Source organism: Phalaenopsis equestris, unplaced genomic scaffold, assembly GCF_001263595.1.
Source record: "Phalaenopsis equestris unplaced genomic scaffold, ASM126359v1 Scaffold000840, whole genome shotgun sequence".
Classification (NCBI taxonomy): Eukaryota; Viridiplantae; Streptophyta; class Magnoliopsida; order Asparagales; family Orchidaceae; genus Phalaenopsis; species Phalaenopsis equestris.
This window is the reverse complement of record NW_018165280.1, coordinates 4,761,501-4,776,778: the sequence shown is the minus strand read 5'-3', so window position 1 is coordinate 4,776,778 and position 15,278 is coordinate 4,761,501. Positions and strand designations below refer to the sequence as shown.

General features: G+C 30.8%; 1 protein-coding gene across 1 annotated transcript in view; it reads left to right on the top strand.

The window, feature by feature from the left end:
- LOC110031784 overlaps positions 1 to 12,149 on the top strand; it is a 14,979-nt gene extending 2,830 nt beyond the window's left edge. The window contains exons 3-6 of the mRNA XM_020735182.1: positions 10,250 to 10,347; positions 10,511 to 10,725; positions 11,139 to 11,191; positions 11,791 to 12,149. Of these exons, the coding sequence (XP_020590841.1) occupies positions 10,250 to 10,347; positions 10,511 to 10,725; positions 11,139 to 11,191; positions 11,791 to 11,841 (417 nt within the window). The 3' untranslated portion in view covers positions 11,842 to 12,149. The remainder of the gene's footprint in view (positions 1 to 10,249; positions 10,348 to 10,510; positions 10,726 to 11,138; positions 11,192 to 11,790) is intronic.
- Positions 12,150 to 15,278: the final 3,129 nt, after the last annotated feature.

The following is a 15,278-nucleotide window of genomic DNA, read 5'->3' as shown; positions in this document are numbered from 1 at the left end:
GGGAAAGAGAGACATTTAGATTTTAGGCGAGTAATTACTTTTTTATACTTATGAAATTGATGTTTTATCAAATAAGACTTGCATTAGTGCTTCCGATATCTATTTTTATAATTATATGCATGTTGTAAATTAAATGAATCGTTGAAATAAATGAAATGAAATGATAACAATAGCAAATTATTATTCAATAACTTTAAAAGGAGGTAATTAAAGGAAATGAAATGTAATGACATAAGTTATTAAGGATTACCCTTAGATAATGCTGGTAAGAGATAAGATGTACCCGTGCACGAAAAATAAAATAGAAATGAAAATGATGAAAGTATACCTTATGGTGTAAAATTTTGAGGACAACTTAGAGTATGACGGTAATTCTGATATGACTTAAAATATGTTAAAATTATAAATATTTAAATTAAAACAGGAATTAAGTCAAAAATAAAAGTTTACAGTTTGATTTATCGGATTTATCGATAAATTCTATTTTATTGAGGCATTCATGTATAGTATTGGCATATTAATCTAATACATATAAAATTATAATTGTTCACTAAGTGGTGTAACTTATTCTTAAAAATTAATGGGTGTTTTCATGAAAATATTAGATTGATAGATTAACATGCGAGAGATGATATACAGGAAAATGACTACCGTTAATATGTAATATGTTGTGTATTATGATTGTAGTTATTGTACTTTTTACTTCGGAGTAGTGACATACTGTTTTGTGTTAGTTTGAGATGTTATTTTACTTGCAGATTATGTTGTTATTTCTCAATAATTTGATTTTCTCTGTAGTATATATTTTGGTTTCTTAGTGCCATTTTTATAAATTAAATTTTTTTGATAATCTATAGAAAATAAATGAAATATTAATTACACCATCCGACTACTTGTTTTCGCCTTGGTTAATTCTAAATTCTGGGTCGAGTCGTGACAAAAGTGGTATCAGATGATTTATATTTCAATTTTGATAAAAAAGAATTATTAGATTGATTGAATTAACTGATAGACAATATAAATGATTGATTAAATTGTGTTTAATTATATTCTTTGTTATGTTATTTCAGAAATATCGATAATCCAGAGGAATTTAGTCATAATAACACTGAGACTGATACACCTCCGAATGCCTCAGTAAACATAGATATTTTTGCTGAGATGATGACTGCAGTAACTCAAATGCTCAGGAACTCTAAGTCTTAGACTAGTTCTAGTGAGGGAGACCAAATGACCAAATATTTAAAACTGATTCAGGATATAAGACCACCTTTATTTTATGGAGGAGAAAGTCTTGTGGATGTTGAGAATTGGCTATTGAAAGTAGATAAGATTATTGACGAGTTTTCTTGTTCTCTAGATAGAAGGGTTACACTTGCCACCATTGTCTTTGAAGGAGAAGCTCAGAGATGATGACGAGGAAAGTTGCAGGAGAAGTTTGGAGATAGAACCAATCAATTGGTTCAACGGGAGAAAGTTGTGAAAAACTTTAGAAACTGGTTCGTATCACTGTCAGCCAGAGATAGATGCATGAAAAATTTATCAGGCTAGTGTAGGGTGACCGTTCAATAATGCAGCACGATGCAAAATTCACTATCTTTTCTAGGTATGCACTCAAGTTGATTCCAAAGCTGAGGAGAAGTGTCCTAGGTTTTTGTCTGATCTAAAGGATATAATTAGAAAGCCACTGATTCCACTGATTCCTATTGGAATCAATGGCTACTCTGTTTTGGTGGAGAGGGTCAGGAGGATTAAGCTGGATTTACTACTACTCGGAGGAAAACTTTCAGAAGAAGAGGAATTCAAAGCGATCTATGTTCCCTCAGGGCTCTCAATATAGGTAATTCTTTCAGTAAAAAAATATATGTGCTAAGAAGGCCAAATCCAACACTGTTGACCGCCATAATGAAGTTAGGAAGTGTGATATGTGTGGAAGATCTCACAAGGGTGAGTTGCTTTCTGGATCAAACACATGTTTTTGCTGCCAACAACCAAGACATGGTGAGGAATTACCTTAGCTTGGGACAGAGGGTTCCAGCAAATTCTAGGTGTAGTGTTGCACCACCTCAGATAAGCTTTGGCAGGCCAAGGGAAATCAAGTCTACTAAATCAGTGTCATTTCAATGTCAAATTCAATGTAATATTCAACCCAGGATTTATGCACTTTCATAGTAGAAAGTTAATGATTCCCCTAAAGTTATCACATCTATGTTTTACATTTAAAAATTTTTAACCCTTAAATTATAATAGAGTTCATTTCATGTCTTGTCATTCATAACATCATGTAAGAACTCAAATACATTAATAAGTCAACCCTAAATGCGCAATGCAATGTTTTTAATGTAATATATATCATATATCTTCAGAATAAGCCAATAAGAATATTTTTTGGTATAGAAGCATCACATTCTTTTGTAGCTGTGGAATTAGTTTAAGCAATGCCATTAAATAGTACCTTAATGTCTGTGAAATTATCTGTTAGAATGTCAAATGATATTTTTATGGAGGTTAATCAATTGTATGAGGTGAAACTAAAGATTGGTGGGAATGATTTTGATGCACGACTAATTGTGATACCCTTGGTGGAGTTTGAAGCAATTTTAGGATTATATTGGTTGTCTAAAAATTTTATCATAATTGATTGCAATAAAAAGGTTATTAAAATAAATATACTTGGGGATACAAAAATTATATTTTGTGGAGATAGAGGGTTGGAATATATGATAAAAATTTAAAATTATTGAGTTGTGAAAACTAATGTTTACTTGCTCATGTGACAAATACTTTTGAGGAATTAAAATCTTTGGGTGATATTACAGTGGTAAGGGAATATTCAGAAGTTCTTGATGATTAATGAAAATTACCTCCAATACGAGAGATTGATTTCACTATTAAACTCTTGCCAAGTTTTGAGCTAGTATCCAAAGCACTCTATAGAATGACAATTAAGGAGTTGCACGAGTTAAAAAATCAATTGCAGGAATTATTAGATAAAGGGTTCATCCGGCCTAGTACCTCACTTTGGAGAGCTCTAATATTATTGGTGAAGAAGAAAGATGGGAGCTTTAGAATGTGCATTGACTACAAAGAGTTAAATAAGCACACAATTAAAGACAAAGATTCATTATCAGTGATTGATGACTTGTTTGATCAATTGGAAGGAGTGTTTGTATTTTCAAAAATTGATATAAGGTTAGGCTATCACCAATTGAGGATTAAAGCGTTGTGTTTGATGAATATGATGCATTTATGTTTGATGACTTGTTTGACCAGATATGGACACTATGCATTTGTGTTGATGTCAGTTCGACTGATTAATACTCCAACAATTTTTAGGAATCTGATGAATATGATCTTCAGGCAATTTCTGAATTCTTTTGTGATTGTCTTTATCGACGATTGGTGTATTCTAGAGTTGAAACAACCATACAAATTTTTGACATATTGTTCCTCATGTTTTTAAAGAGAATATATTAGATGCCAAATTTTCTTAGTAAATTTTTACGTAGAAGTGTGGTTTTTCATCGGCATATTATCAGTGAAGATGACATATCTATGGATTATAATAAGATCAAGGCGATTGCAGATTGGCTAAGACCTACTACTGTTACTAAGGTCAGGGGTTTACTAAATCTGACTTGTTATTATACGAGAATTGTAGAAGGGTTTTGTTGGATAGCTATGCCTTTATCCATAATAATACAAAAATTAGTAAAGTTTGATTGAACTGATCTTGTGGAGTGGATTTTTCGGAGTTGTATTGCTTGATGAATGCTTAAGTGTTGGTTATTCCTCCATGATCACATGAGTTTCAGATTTTTTTCAGTGATGCATCTTTGAATGGTTTGTGTTGTATAGTTATGCAACATAGAAGAGTTATTGCTTCTGCTTCAAGGCAATTGAAGAATCATAATATAAATTATCCCACACATGTTTGAGTCTTGGAACAGTTGTTTATGCGCTTAAGATATGGAGACACTATCTATATGGGGTCAGATGTGAGATATTTACTAATCATTAGAGTTTGAAGCATAACTTTACATAGAAATAGTTGAATCTGAGACAGATGAGATCGTTGAAGTTTAAATATTATGATTTAGATTTCATTACCATCCGTGGAAGACAAATGTGATTGTAGAAGCGTCGAGCAGGAAGACTTCAAGTAGTTCAAATTATTTGATTACTCATTAGGAGTTGGTCTAAGATATGGAAATACTTGAGCTGTCAGTGATTGACTTTAGTGATGAGAATATAATTCAGTTAAATCAGCTAACAATTCAATCTACTTTGAAAGGCAAAATCATTGATTCATTAGCTAGATATAACCGTGTTTTGAAAATCTTGGAGCTGTTTAAGAGACTATTTGAAGAAATATATGATGGATGAAAATGACTTATTGAAATATAAAGACAAGATTTTTGTTCCAGTTGTGAATGGATGGATTGACGAAGGAGATTCTAGAGGAAACACATTTGTCTGGCTATACAATTCACCCAAAGAGTAATAAAATGCACCAGGAGCTTAAAGAAACATTTTGGTGGCGAGGATTGAAGAGGAATGTGATAAAATTTGTTGTTAAATGTCCTAAATGTCAGCTAGTAGAACGACAGTGCCCAATAAGTTAGTTATAGCCTTTACCTATTCCAGAGTAGAAATGAATAATTATTGCTATGGAATTTATCATTGGATTGGCTAGGTCACGACAAGTTGTGATGCTATCTTGGTAATTGTCAATAAATTGACTAAATATGTCCATTTTTTTTATATTCGACACATAAATATTGTTAAGAAGTTAACTAACTTATATGTGGGTCATATTATAAGGTTGCATGATTTATTATTTTAGATAGAGATGATAGATTTAATTCGAGATTGTGGAAGAAGATTCATGAGAATTTGGACACACAATTGACTTTTAGTGCGATCTTTCTTTCTCAGAAAGTTGATCAATCATAAAAGACTATTTAGACTTTGGAGGATCCATTAAGGTTACGTGTTTTTGAGTTTGGTGGGGGTGGGAATTACATATACCGTTAGTAGAATTTGCTTATAATAATAGTTAGCAGACCGGTATTGGGATGACTCCATATGAAGTTTTTCATGGAAGAAAGTGCAGGGCACCTTTATGTTGTTGGGCTGGAAGCAGATGAAAGAAATATCATTGGAGCTGACTTTGTTGATGATGTTATTGAAAATATTAGACATATCAGATACAAATTAAAGACTGCATGACAAATAAAAGAAATATTATGATGCCAAGCACATACTTATTGAGTTTGAAGTTGGAGAGTTTGTTTTTATCAAAATTATTAATTTGAATGGTTTGCAAAGATTTGGAAATACGAAAAAATTTGAGCCCCGTATATATAAGTTAATATGAGATTTTGGAGAGATGAAAATTTCACTTACAGATTGGCTTTACTAGCTCATATGCAGGGACTACATCTTGTTTTCCATATTTCTTCTTTTAGGAAGTAGATTATAGATAAATTAAATAGATTGATAGCGGACTAAATTGATAAACAACCTGACATAATTTATATTGAAGAGTCTGAAATGATACTGAATTTTTTATTTGAAGAAGATTCGTAATAGAGAAATTCCATTTATAAAAATTATTTAGAGACATGGCTCAGAAAATGCTACATGGGAGAAAGTTTTAGATACACAAGAAAGATATGTCCAACCCTTCAGTTAAGGTATGTTTGCTTTTATATTATTCTTTTCAAATTTCGAGGACGAACTGAACTTTTAATTAGAAAAATCAAATCGGCGGGATTGAATAACCATCTCGATAGTTTCACTTAAGGAAACTCGCTCGTTTTGGAGTTACAAAAGAGTCAACATAGCGAGAGAGAGAGAGAGAGATCAAGTGCGGGAGATTGTGAGAAGAAAGAGCTTTGAGCGTGCCCTAGTCGATTCGTAGAAGAGAAATAAGAAGAATGAGAAGGAAGGGAAGAAGTCATCACTTACGGGTGTGGGAGGCTTTTGATTATTGCATCGTGAAAGGAGGAGATCCTAGTCGAGGGAAGAAGAGAACTGGGGCTTCGAGGAGGAGCCTCACATTCGACATCACTATCGTGTCGAGCTTAGTAGAGGAGGTCATAGGAGGAGGCGAGGGAGATTTAGGGTTGCAAGAGGAGCTCGTGCCCTAGTGTGTCGGAAGAAATCGTCATGTGAAAGAAGAAAGATGAAGTAAGGGGAAGAAGGTGCCCAACTCTGTCAAAAAGAGGTGAAGTAAACCAAGCGCTCAAAGGAAGAAGTATAAGGAGGTATGTGAGCATGTGGGTTAGGGCAGTCGACCAAGACTTATTAAAGATGATTAAAATTTTAATTAAGTTATTTAATAAACTTTATATAAAAATATATATTGAGTGTGTGTTTATTTAATTAATGTTGATAGAAAGTTTGATTAAATCATAACTCAAGATTAGAATTTGAGCTTGGAGGGAGAAGAAGTAGGTGAAGTGTGCAAGCTAAGGGAGAAGGGAGGTCGACCCGAGCAAATTTTGGTAAGGTAAGAGTTTGGGTATTTTATTTATATAAAAAGGTTTTGTTTAATTAATTAATTTGCTATTAAGTATTCATTAAAGTAATGATTTAAATTAATGATTAAAGGTGCAATGAGTGTTAAATGAAAAATAAGAAAATGATAATTCAAATGAAAAAAAATGACATTCAAACTTAAGGCGAGTAATTACTTTCTTGTATGTATTGAATTGATATTTTATTAAATAAAGACTTACATTATTCCTTTAGATACCAGTTTTTATAGCTATATGCATGTTGTAAGCTAAAAAAATCATTGGAATGAATGAAATAAAATGATAAAAAAGGAAAATGATTGTTCAATGACTTTAAGAGGAGGTAATTAATGAAAATAAAATGTAAAGAGTTCAGCCATTCAGGATTACCCCCAGACGGTACTGACAAATGATGTGATATACCCGTGCATAAAAAACGAAATTGAAAATAATAAATGTGTATTTTCGGAGGAAAAATTCATGGGTATCTATAGGCACAAATTTTTAATGGTACTTACAGGTATGAATTTTTTAGGATAATTATAGGCATAATTTTGAGAATATCTTTTAGTATGACGGTAATTCTGCTATGACTTCTAAAAGAGGTTAAAAATGATAAATACTTAAATTAAAATGAGAAGAGTTCAATTAACTTTTTAAAAGCTTACTGTTTGATATATCAATAAATTGTATTTTTGTTGGACATTCATGTATAGTTTTTGTATATTCATTAAATACATGAGTGTAATTGCTCACTAAATTGTGTATATTGTATTTTAGATTGATATGACTTACAAACAAGAAATGATTTGCAAAAGGATTACTGCTGATAGTTAGTATATTGTATTTTATGATTATAGTTTTTGTAGTGTTTACTTTGAAGTATTGATATATTGTTGTGTGTTGATTTATGATGTTTTAACTGCAAATTATATTGTTGTTTCTAAATGATTTGATGTTTTTTGTAGTATACTTTGTGATTATTTAGTGACTCTTTTTATAAATTAGAAGTTACGATAATCTAAAGAAAGAAAATGAAATGTTCTTTAAACCATCGGGCTGTCTATTATTGTCTTGATTAATTCCAAATTTCGGGTTGGGTCGTGACATCGACATACTTGATGGTAACTTTTTTTATAATGATTATTTGGAATGAAATTTTATAGAGTAATAGGATCTTAAACAATTGAAGAAGAAATATTTTAGTAGTTGTATTTAGGAAGAAAAATGTTTATAACTGTCGTAAGTATAGGAGAATCAAATCTAATGTTATGCAATGGAGCTATTGGAGAGTGCAATGAAACATAGGATTAGAAAAATCAAGTTAACAGCAAAGATTCAATTTGGTTTTGCTAGGATCATCCAGTTTAAAGGCATTTTTTGTGCTAAAGCTTTTTAATGCATTGTCAGCTTTTCAGTGACTAATAAGTTTCCAATTTTATTACATGATGATCAAAATTAAGTTCTTATTTTTTTTAATAATGATTTTAAGGATGCTTAGAAATAATATTTAAAATGATATATTTTTATTGTATGCTATTTATAAATAATAGTTTGAAGTAGTGGACCTTTTCTAAAGTGAGTGAAAAATTAAATTATGAGAACATTTAGAAGACAATGTTCCTGGGATGAATATATGACGTGTTATTATAATGAGTATGAAAGTTATAATTGTGAATCAATATTTCTTGAATTCCAATTGATACTCAGTCAATACGGCTTTAAGTATCTTAAATTTAGTATAGATCATAGAGAATAGTAGAACTACAAATCATGATATAACCTGTAAAGTTAAGAAGTGGATAAAATGAAAAGAAATGTTTTTAGAGTAATTTCTATAAGATTAATATAATAGAGTTTTGAAAGTAAATTTTATAAATTTTTAATTACGATAGCTATGCTATATGAATCCGAGTTTTGGATAGCGAGAAAGTAAAAGGCAAATTAAGAGTGGTATAAACGAGAATGTGAAGGTGTATGTGTGGCAAAATTAGAAAAAATATATTAACAAATGATTAGTTTGAAAAGCAATGAGTAGTATCAATTGAAGATAAAATTTGTTGAAAATTAATGTATATTCACTAAAGGGAGAAGGTAAATTTTATAAAAAAATTAACTTCAATTATTGGGCTGTATGATTATGAGTGTAGGATAATAAAGAAGCGAAAGACAAATTTAAGTGTTATCGAAATGAGAATGATAAGGTTGATGTGTGGCAAAACTAGTAAATTAAAAACGATTAGATTAAAAAAACAATAAGAATAGAATCAATTAAATATAAATTTAGATGCTTTAGTTATGTGCAACAAAAGGTGGAAGATACGTGGTCAATTTTGTAATTATATTTTTTAATAAGAGTTTTATGTATTATTAATAATTATTTAAATATTAATTGCAATAAAAAGATTTTTGCGCTTCTTCTTTCCTTATCAGTGGATACTCTCCATTCTTTTAATCTGCTTGTCCTCTCTTTTTGATATTTTTTTTATTCTGAGCTAGCACAATATTATGATATAGTATTTTTTCCCCTCTTAGATCAATGAAAGCCAGTTTCAAGAGAATGAATAAGATCAAGGTTATTTACAATATTTGATCATAAACAAATTACTATCAAACCATCTTGCTCAATCATTTTCACTATAGCATTCTTTATTCTATATCTATTTAACTTTCTTTTGTCACTCCACAACATCTTATGACCCAAGATATTACATGATAGTCACCCAATTCTCTGATATTTAATCATTTGTCTTTTCAAGGTTTATATGTATAATATAAGGTGAAATTTTATTGTTATATTTTATTATCAAGTGAATATTTACAAAAATTACATCCATTTTAAATCTCGCTGGACTGAAATGGAGTAAAGCTAAATTGAATTTACGATTTGGAGGTGTCTTTTGGTTTACAATTAAGAAGTCTGATTCATTCTAATACTTTAAGTCAATAACAGAAAACAATTTTACAAGAAGATTTTAAACTTTGTTTTACAGATTGAAAAACAATGGATATATCGGTGACAACCCTTTGCTGCATTGGTCCAAAAACAAGGTGGTGTGCAAAATAGATGTTATAAATCCTGATATAACCATCCAAGACTCCGTCTGGGATCACTTTTTTTTTTTTTTTTTTATGTTTGATTCGAATTAAAATATATTTGATTGTGACAGTTGTTTTTAAAAATGCTCAAAATATTGTATTTTGAGTATTTTTAAAAACAAGATGATTTGTTTTTAAAAACAAAAATAAAAGTATATAAAAATTATACTAACCAAACATGTTCTCAAAAATAAAAATAAAAATGAAAACAAAAATAAAAATAGAAATGAAAACAATAATAAAAAAAAATGATGCCAGACGGGGCTTTAGGCATTTCCATTTCTTAAATATTGCTGATGAAATCCTAACATCCCCTTAAAGCTCTAGATTGCATTAAAAAGATTTTTTTTTTTTAGCTAAACAAATTTGCTATCGTTCATCTCTCCAAATCTTATTAAGCATTTCATCTCGACATAACATCCTCCGTTGGGAATCCATTTTATCTCATTTCAGTAGGGATCAACTTGTCATATTATCGCTAATTACATGCATACTATTATTGCGGAATACACTGAAATATTTTTAACAGATTGTCTGTATGTCAAATACGTGCACCAAAAGTTTGGAAACTATTTATGTATTAATGAAGTTCAGATTTAGAGTTTTTAGCTTCTCAACATTTGCAGGAAATATCAAAGTTCAGATACGAGCTATGCCCACGCTACATGAAAGAGAGAAAGTTTTGGCGCATATATTTTATTCTTGTGAGCAATCATGTTGCCCCGTAAGTTTCTTCTTGCGTTTTATATAGCCTAAAAAGATGCTGACATAAAGGACATGCAGCAATATTAGGGTTTATTTAGTTTAGTGGTATCATATGTAGGATTATCATTTTTTCTAGTAGTTAATTTTTGTTATTCTGATTTAGCTTGTTGTTTTATGCTCAGATACGAAAAGCGATATATGGAGGAGTTAAGTGTGAAAGCCTCTGAACAATCGCAACAGAGCAACCAGGCTAAAGATGGCTCAAATACCACTCCGGCTCTCAAGGAAGAGCTGAAAGAATCAAAGTTGCAAAGCAAGCCTTCAACTTCCTCCACTGCAGAGCAGGACTTGGATGTATTCCTTTTGGGAGACCTTGGAAGTAGTGACGAAGGACCTGGTACTCACCACCCCATTCTTATGTATTTACATATCTTTTACTTTTAAATTTGTGCTGCCCAAATCTTTCAAATCACATAAAAAATACCACTATTTTAACTTCGAAAAAAATGAAATAAACCTTTTCATGCATAGATAAAGGCGAATTGTATGTGAAAATTAAAGTTTAAGTTTTAGATATGTACATATATAGGAATTAAGTGGTATCTATGTAAATCTTCCAACATTTTATTCTTGTGTTAGTTCTCCTTGTTCTACTTTCATTCAGTAAATTAAGAATGAAGATATTCATCTGCTTTAACATTTTTTTCTGAGGCATGCTTTTAGAAATAGCAGACTTTTTGGGACTAAGTGTCTATATTACCTGATGCCGCAAATCTAATTGAAAAGTTAAACTGTGTAATTCGTTTCCAGATGATCGTGATGATGCTTTGGATGATGACTTTGATAAGCTTGGTGGCACCTCGGTAAGCGCATATCTTCACAACACTTCGGGCATGTTTGGGTTCACTTTTGTTTTTCATTTCTTTCTTTTATTTTAACAATAAGTTTGTTTAGTTTATCTTTTGCTTGTTTTTATTTTTATTTTTTCAAAAATAAATCATCTTGTTTTTAAAAAGACTCGAAACATCTAAAAGTCATTTTGAGTGTTTTAAAAAGACAACTAAATTTGTTATAACAATATATATATATATATATATATATATATGATAGAATAAAAACAAAAAAATAAAAAAATGATCGCAAGCGGTTTCTTGGTAAATCTATTCAAAATATAGTTTTTAATTTCAATTGATCTTGTCCCGGTGTCATCATCCTCTTAAGATTCAAAATTAATCGCACATGCAAATCTTAAAAGAGTTATGCCATGTAATTGAAACCTGTTTTCAAGATACTTTGACCCCATTGTCTAAAATTTTTCTTCAATTGTGCGAAATATCATGTTGCTTTTCATCATAATAAATTATAGCGAATGTTTTCAAAAGAACTTCACCTGTTTGTGAAGTCTGATCTTGCCATCAGAAAAGTTAAAGCATGAGAGGATTTTGTAACTGCTATTTGGCAGGGTTTGGAGAGCGAGGATGACGATGAAACCAAATCGAAGCAACCCAACTAAACAGCTAAATGGTCAACTCCCATGGATCGAATAGGAACCGTGCTTCCATGATTTTAAGCCGGCAGAGCTTGCCCAATTTTAGCTGCTGCTGTCATGAAGTTTTTGGGCTGTCAGTCTAGATGCCTTTCACTTATTATTAATCCTATGGTAAATCTGTGATCATCTCTCCTCGCGTATTTTAAATCTCTGTGATTAGGCTAATTCTGCTCTGTTAAAAAAACGGTAAGCTGTATGTGTTTTTATTTCTATAATATATTCTGGGAATAAATTCAATACCATTCTTTTCAGGCAAAAAATATGCATTTCATCATTTATATCTTTTTCTACTTATATTTTAATTGCCAACCCCACATAGTGGGATTAAGGCTTTGTTGTTGTGGTTGTCTACTTATATTTTAATTCCTTCTAATTTTAGTGTTTCGAGATAAAATACGCTACATGTTTTGTTTTTTTAAGTTTCTTGATTTTAGAGAACCTTACAAACTTTGAGACAATTATGCATGAAGTGTTCCTTGTGACAGTTGATACAGCCTCCATATAGTTTGTAATTGAATTGCTATATGGATTCATTGTCTATTTTTATCTTATTCATTTATCTTACATGTAAACATCAATTGGTTGAATGTTTTAGTGATGTTTGAATTTGATTGTGATTTGTCAATATTAGTCACTTGAACTCATAACATGATACAAAAAAAAATCTGGCCATCATCAAAATAAGTTACTTCTCTATGAAGCACTAGTCGGATCTTAGGGTCTGTTTGGGGCAGCTGCAGCTTATCCAACTTTTGCTGATAAGCAGTTTATCCTGATAATTTGCTGATGAGCAGCTGATCCGGATAAGCTATTTGGCTGTTTGGTTGACGCTTATGAAATACAGCTGATTCTGGAAAATTGATCATTCTGCCCCTATTTTGAATAAGCAGTTTAACTATTTGGTTAGTGCGTTTTGTAAACAGCTTATTTGGTTGGTAGTTAGTCTTTTCGATCGATTGGGTACCGAAGGGCTTGTTATTTAATTTCAATATGTTTAAGGTCGATCAAATCATTGAGGTGGCATCAATAAAAAATATTTGAGTAAATTCTCCTCCACTCATTGTTAAGTTCATTGCTTGAATCTAAATGATCGCATCCTTTAAGTTAGCTAACATTTTCATAAATATTGAACAAAATTAATCAAAAGTGTTAGAAGTTATCAGCTTGTGTGCCAGAACTTTTGCCTCCATGATGAGAGCCAATGCCTACAAGTATGTGGCCATAGAGCCTTTGCACATGGCATTAATCATTTTTGCTCATTCCTGACATCCTAAGGGTGACCATCTCAAGTACAAAATAATAGCCTTGTTACACCTATTTGACAAACTAATCATAGCTTTCATGCTTGGAGAATATACTATTTATTGTTCACATACAACTAGGATGAGCCTACCATGTCATCAACCCTAGCTTCTCTTGTGCGTATAAATAACTAATCTTTATGCAATTGACTCAAGAAATCATGCCCTACAATTCTATCAGTTCTCTTCACAAAGAAATAATAAGTCTAAAATATAATGATTATAATATCTTCCCTAAACTGTGAATCTTTTTTTTTACTATTCCTTATAATGAATATATGTGACATCTTCAAGCCACTTATGTAATTATGTTCTTTTCCCCTTTTTTGTGTTATCCATTATTCTTTCTAACCTTGGACTAACCTCCTATCTAAACTAGTTAAATAAGTCAACCAATCTGGTTGACTTATTTAACTAGTTTACATCTTGATAGGAGGTTAGTCCAAGGTTAGAAAGAATAATGTTTCTTGTAAATTATTAGCCCACACTCATTTGACAGTGTTGTTGTATTTTTATAATATGTTCATATTATTAAGTTTTATTTTTTAAATTTTGCATTCACTTGTAGGTATTGATACATTTTTCAACACTCTAATTACTACATTTTTTTCTCTTACAATCAACATTCTCTTAGGTGGCTTTATTCTATAACACTTTATTTTCTATAATTGTTCTTTAACATTTGTAGATCATATAATTTTTTAGTGCATCAATAATATACTATTTGCTTTGCACTTTAGTTCTATTTACTATAATTTTTATTGTGCAATGCAATTTCAACTCTCCTAAGTGTGGGTTAGGGCCAAAATTTATCTCATATTGAGTTAGAGCATATAAACATTATTTGAATGGCTTTAGCATTGACTCAAGACCTTCTCTTTTTCCATCAATAATGATTTGGTACATGTTTATTAGTTGTAAATCTCCAACCAATATTTGAAGATAGTCACTAAGCCATATGAATTAAAATGATCTCTACATCCATCCCCATTTATGTCTCTTAAATTTCCAACCACAATTAGGGCTGTCAAAACGGTTCGTTGTTTGTGAACAACTCGTGTTCGGCTCGTTAAGAAGCTTGTGTTCGGCTTTAACAAATATTTGTTCGTTTGTGTTCTGCTCGTTTTGGCTCGAAATACTACTAATCAATTATGTAGTATTTTTAAAAAAATTAATTGACTACAAGGCTATAAAGATTTATAATCAATTAAAAGTATTAATTAAGAAAATAAAATAAAAATTATTAAATTAGATTTAAATGATGTTTTAAATCTTGCTCCAATTTTTAACATTTTATGGCTACGTGATTAGGGTTGTTAAAACGACTCTCTGTTAGTGAACGACTCATGTTTGGCTAGCTAAGCAAACGAGCTGAACACGAACACACTTTTTAGGCTCAAAATATAAACGAGTCGAACACGAGCGACGCGAGCAGAGCCTGGGCTCGCTCGTGTTCAACTCATTTACACCCCTAACTACAATCACCTACACTTCCCTTCTTTTTCATTTTTGGCACACATTTTTAAACATAAACATATAAATACTAACAATTTTGACATTTTAAATATCACAAGATACTACAAAAATTAACACCGTAAATTATGGGAGAAATAGATTTGCATATATCGATGATAATAATTAACAAAACTATTTATATGTATTATACAAAATAATATTTCTAGCATTTCTAATTCTATAACAAATTTATCAGGTTTAACATACGTGCTAAAATACAAAAAAATATTGTACAATACAAAATATCTCACAAATAATTAATATTTAATATCAATTTGTCCAGCACTATCTAAAAATATTGTATTGAATAATTCTAAATTTAATGACATATAAGTTACTTGTAGGGGTGTAAAGGGGGATAAGGGAGCCACAGGCTCGCTCGTGTTCGGCTCGTTTATATTTTGAGCTCAAAAAGTGTGTTCGTAACAAATGAGCCGAACACGAGCAGCTCACAAATAAAGAGTCATTTTGACAACGTAGCCATCAGATGTTAAGGATTGGGGTAAGATTTAAAACATCATTTGAATCTAAAATCTAATTTAATAATTTTAATAATTTTTTTTTTCTATTTTCTTCATTAATACT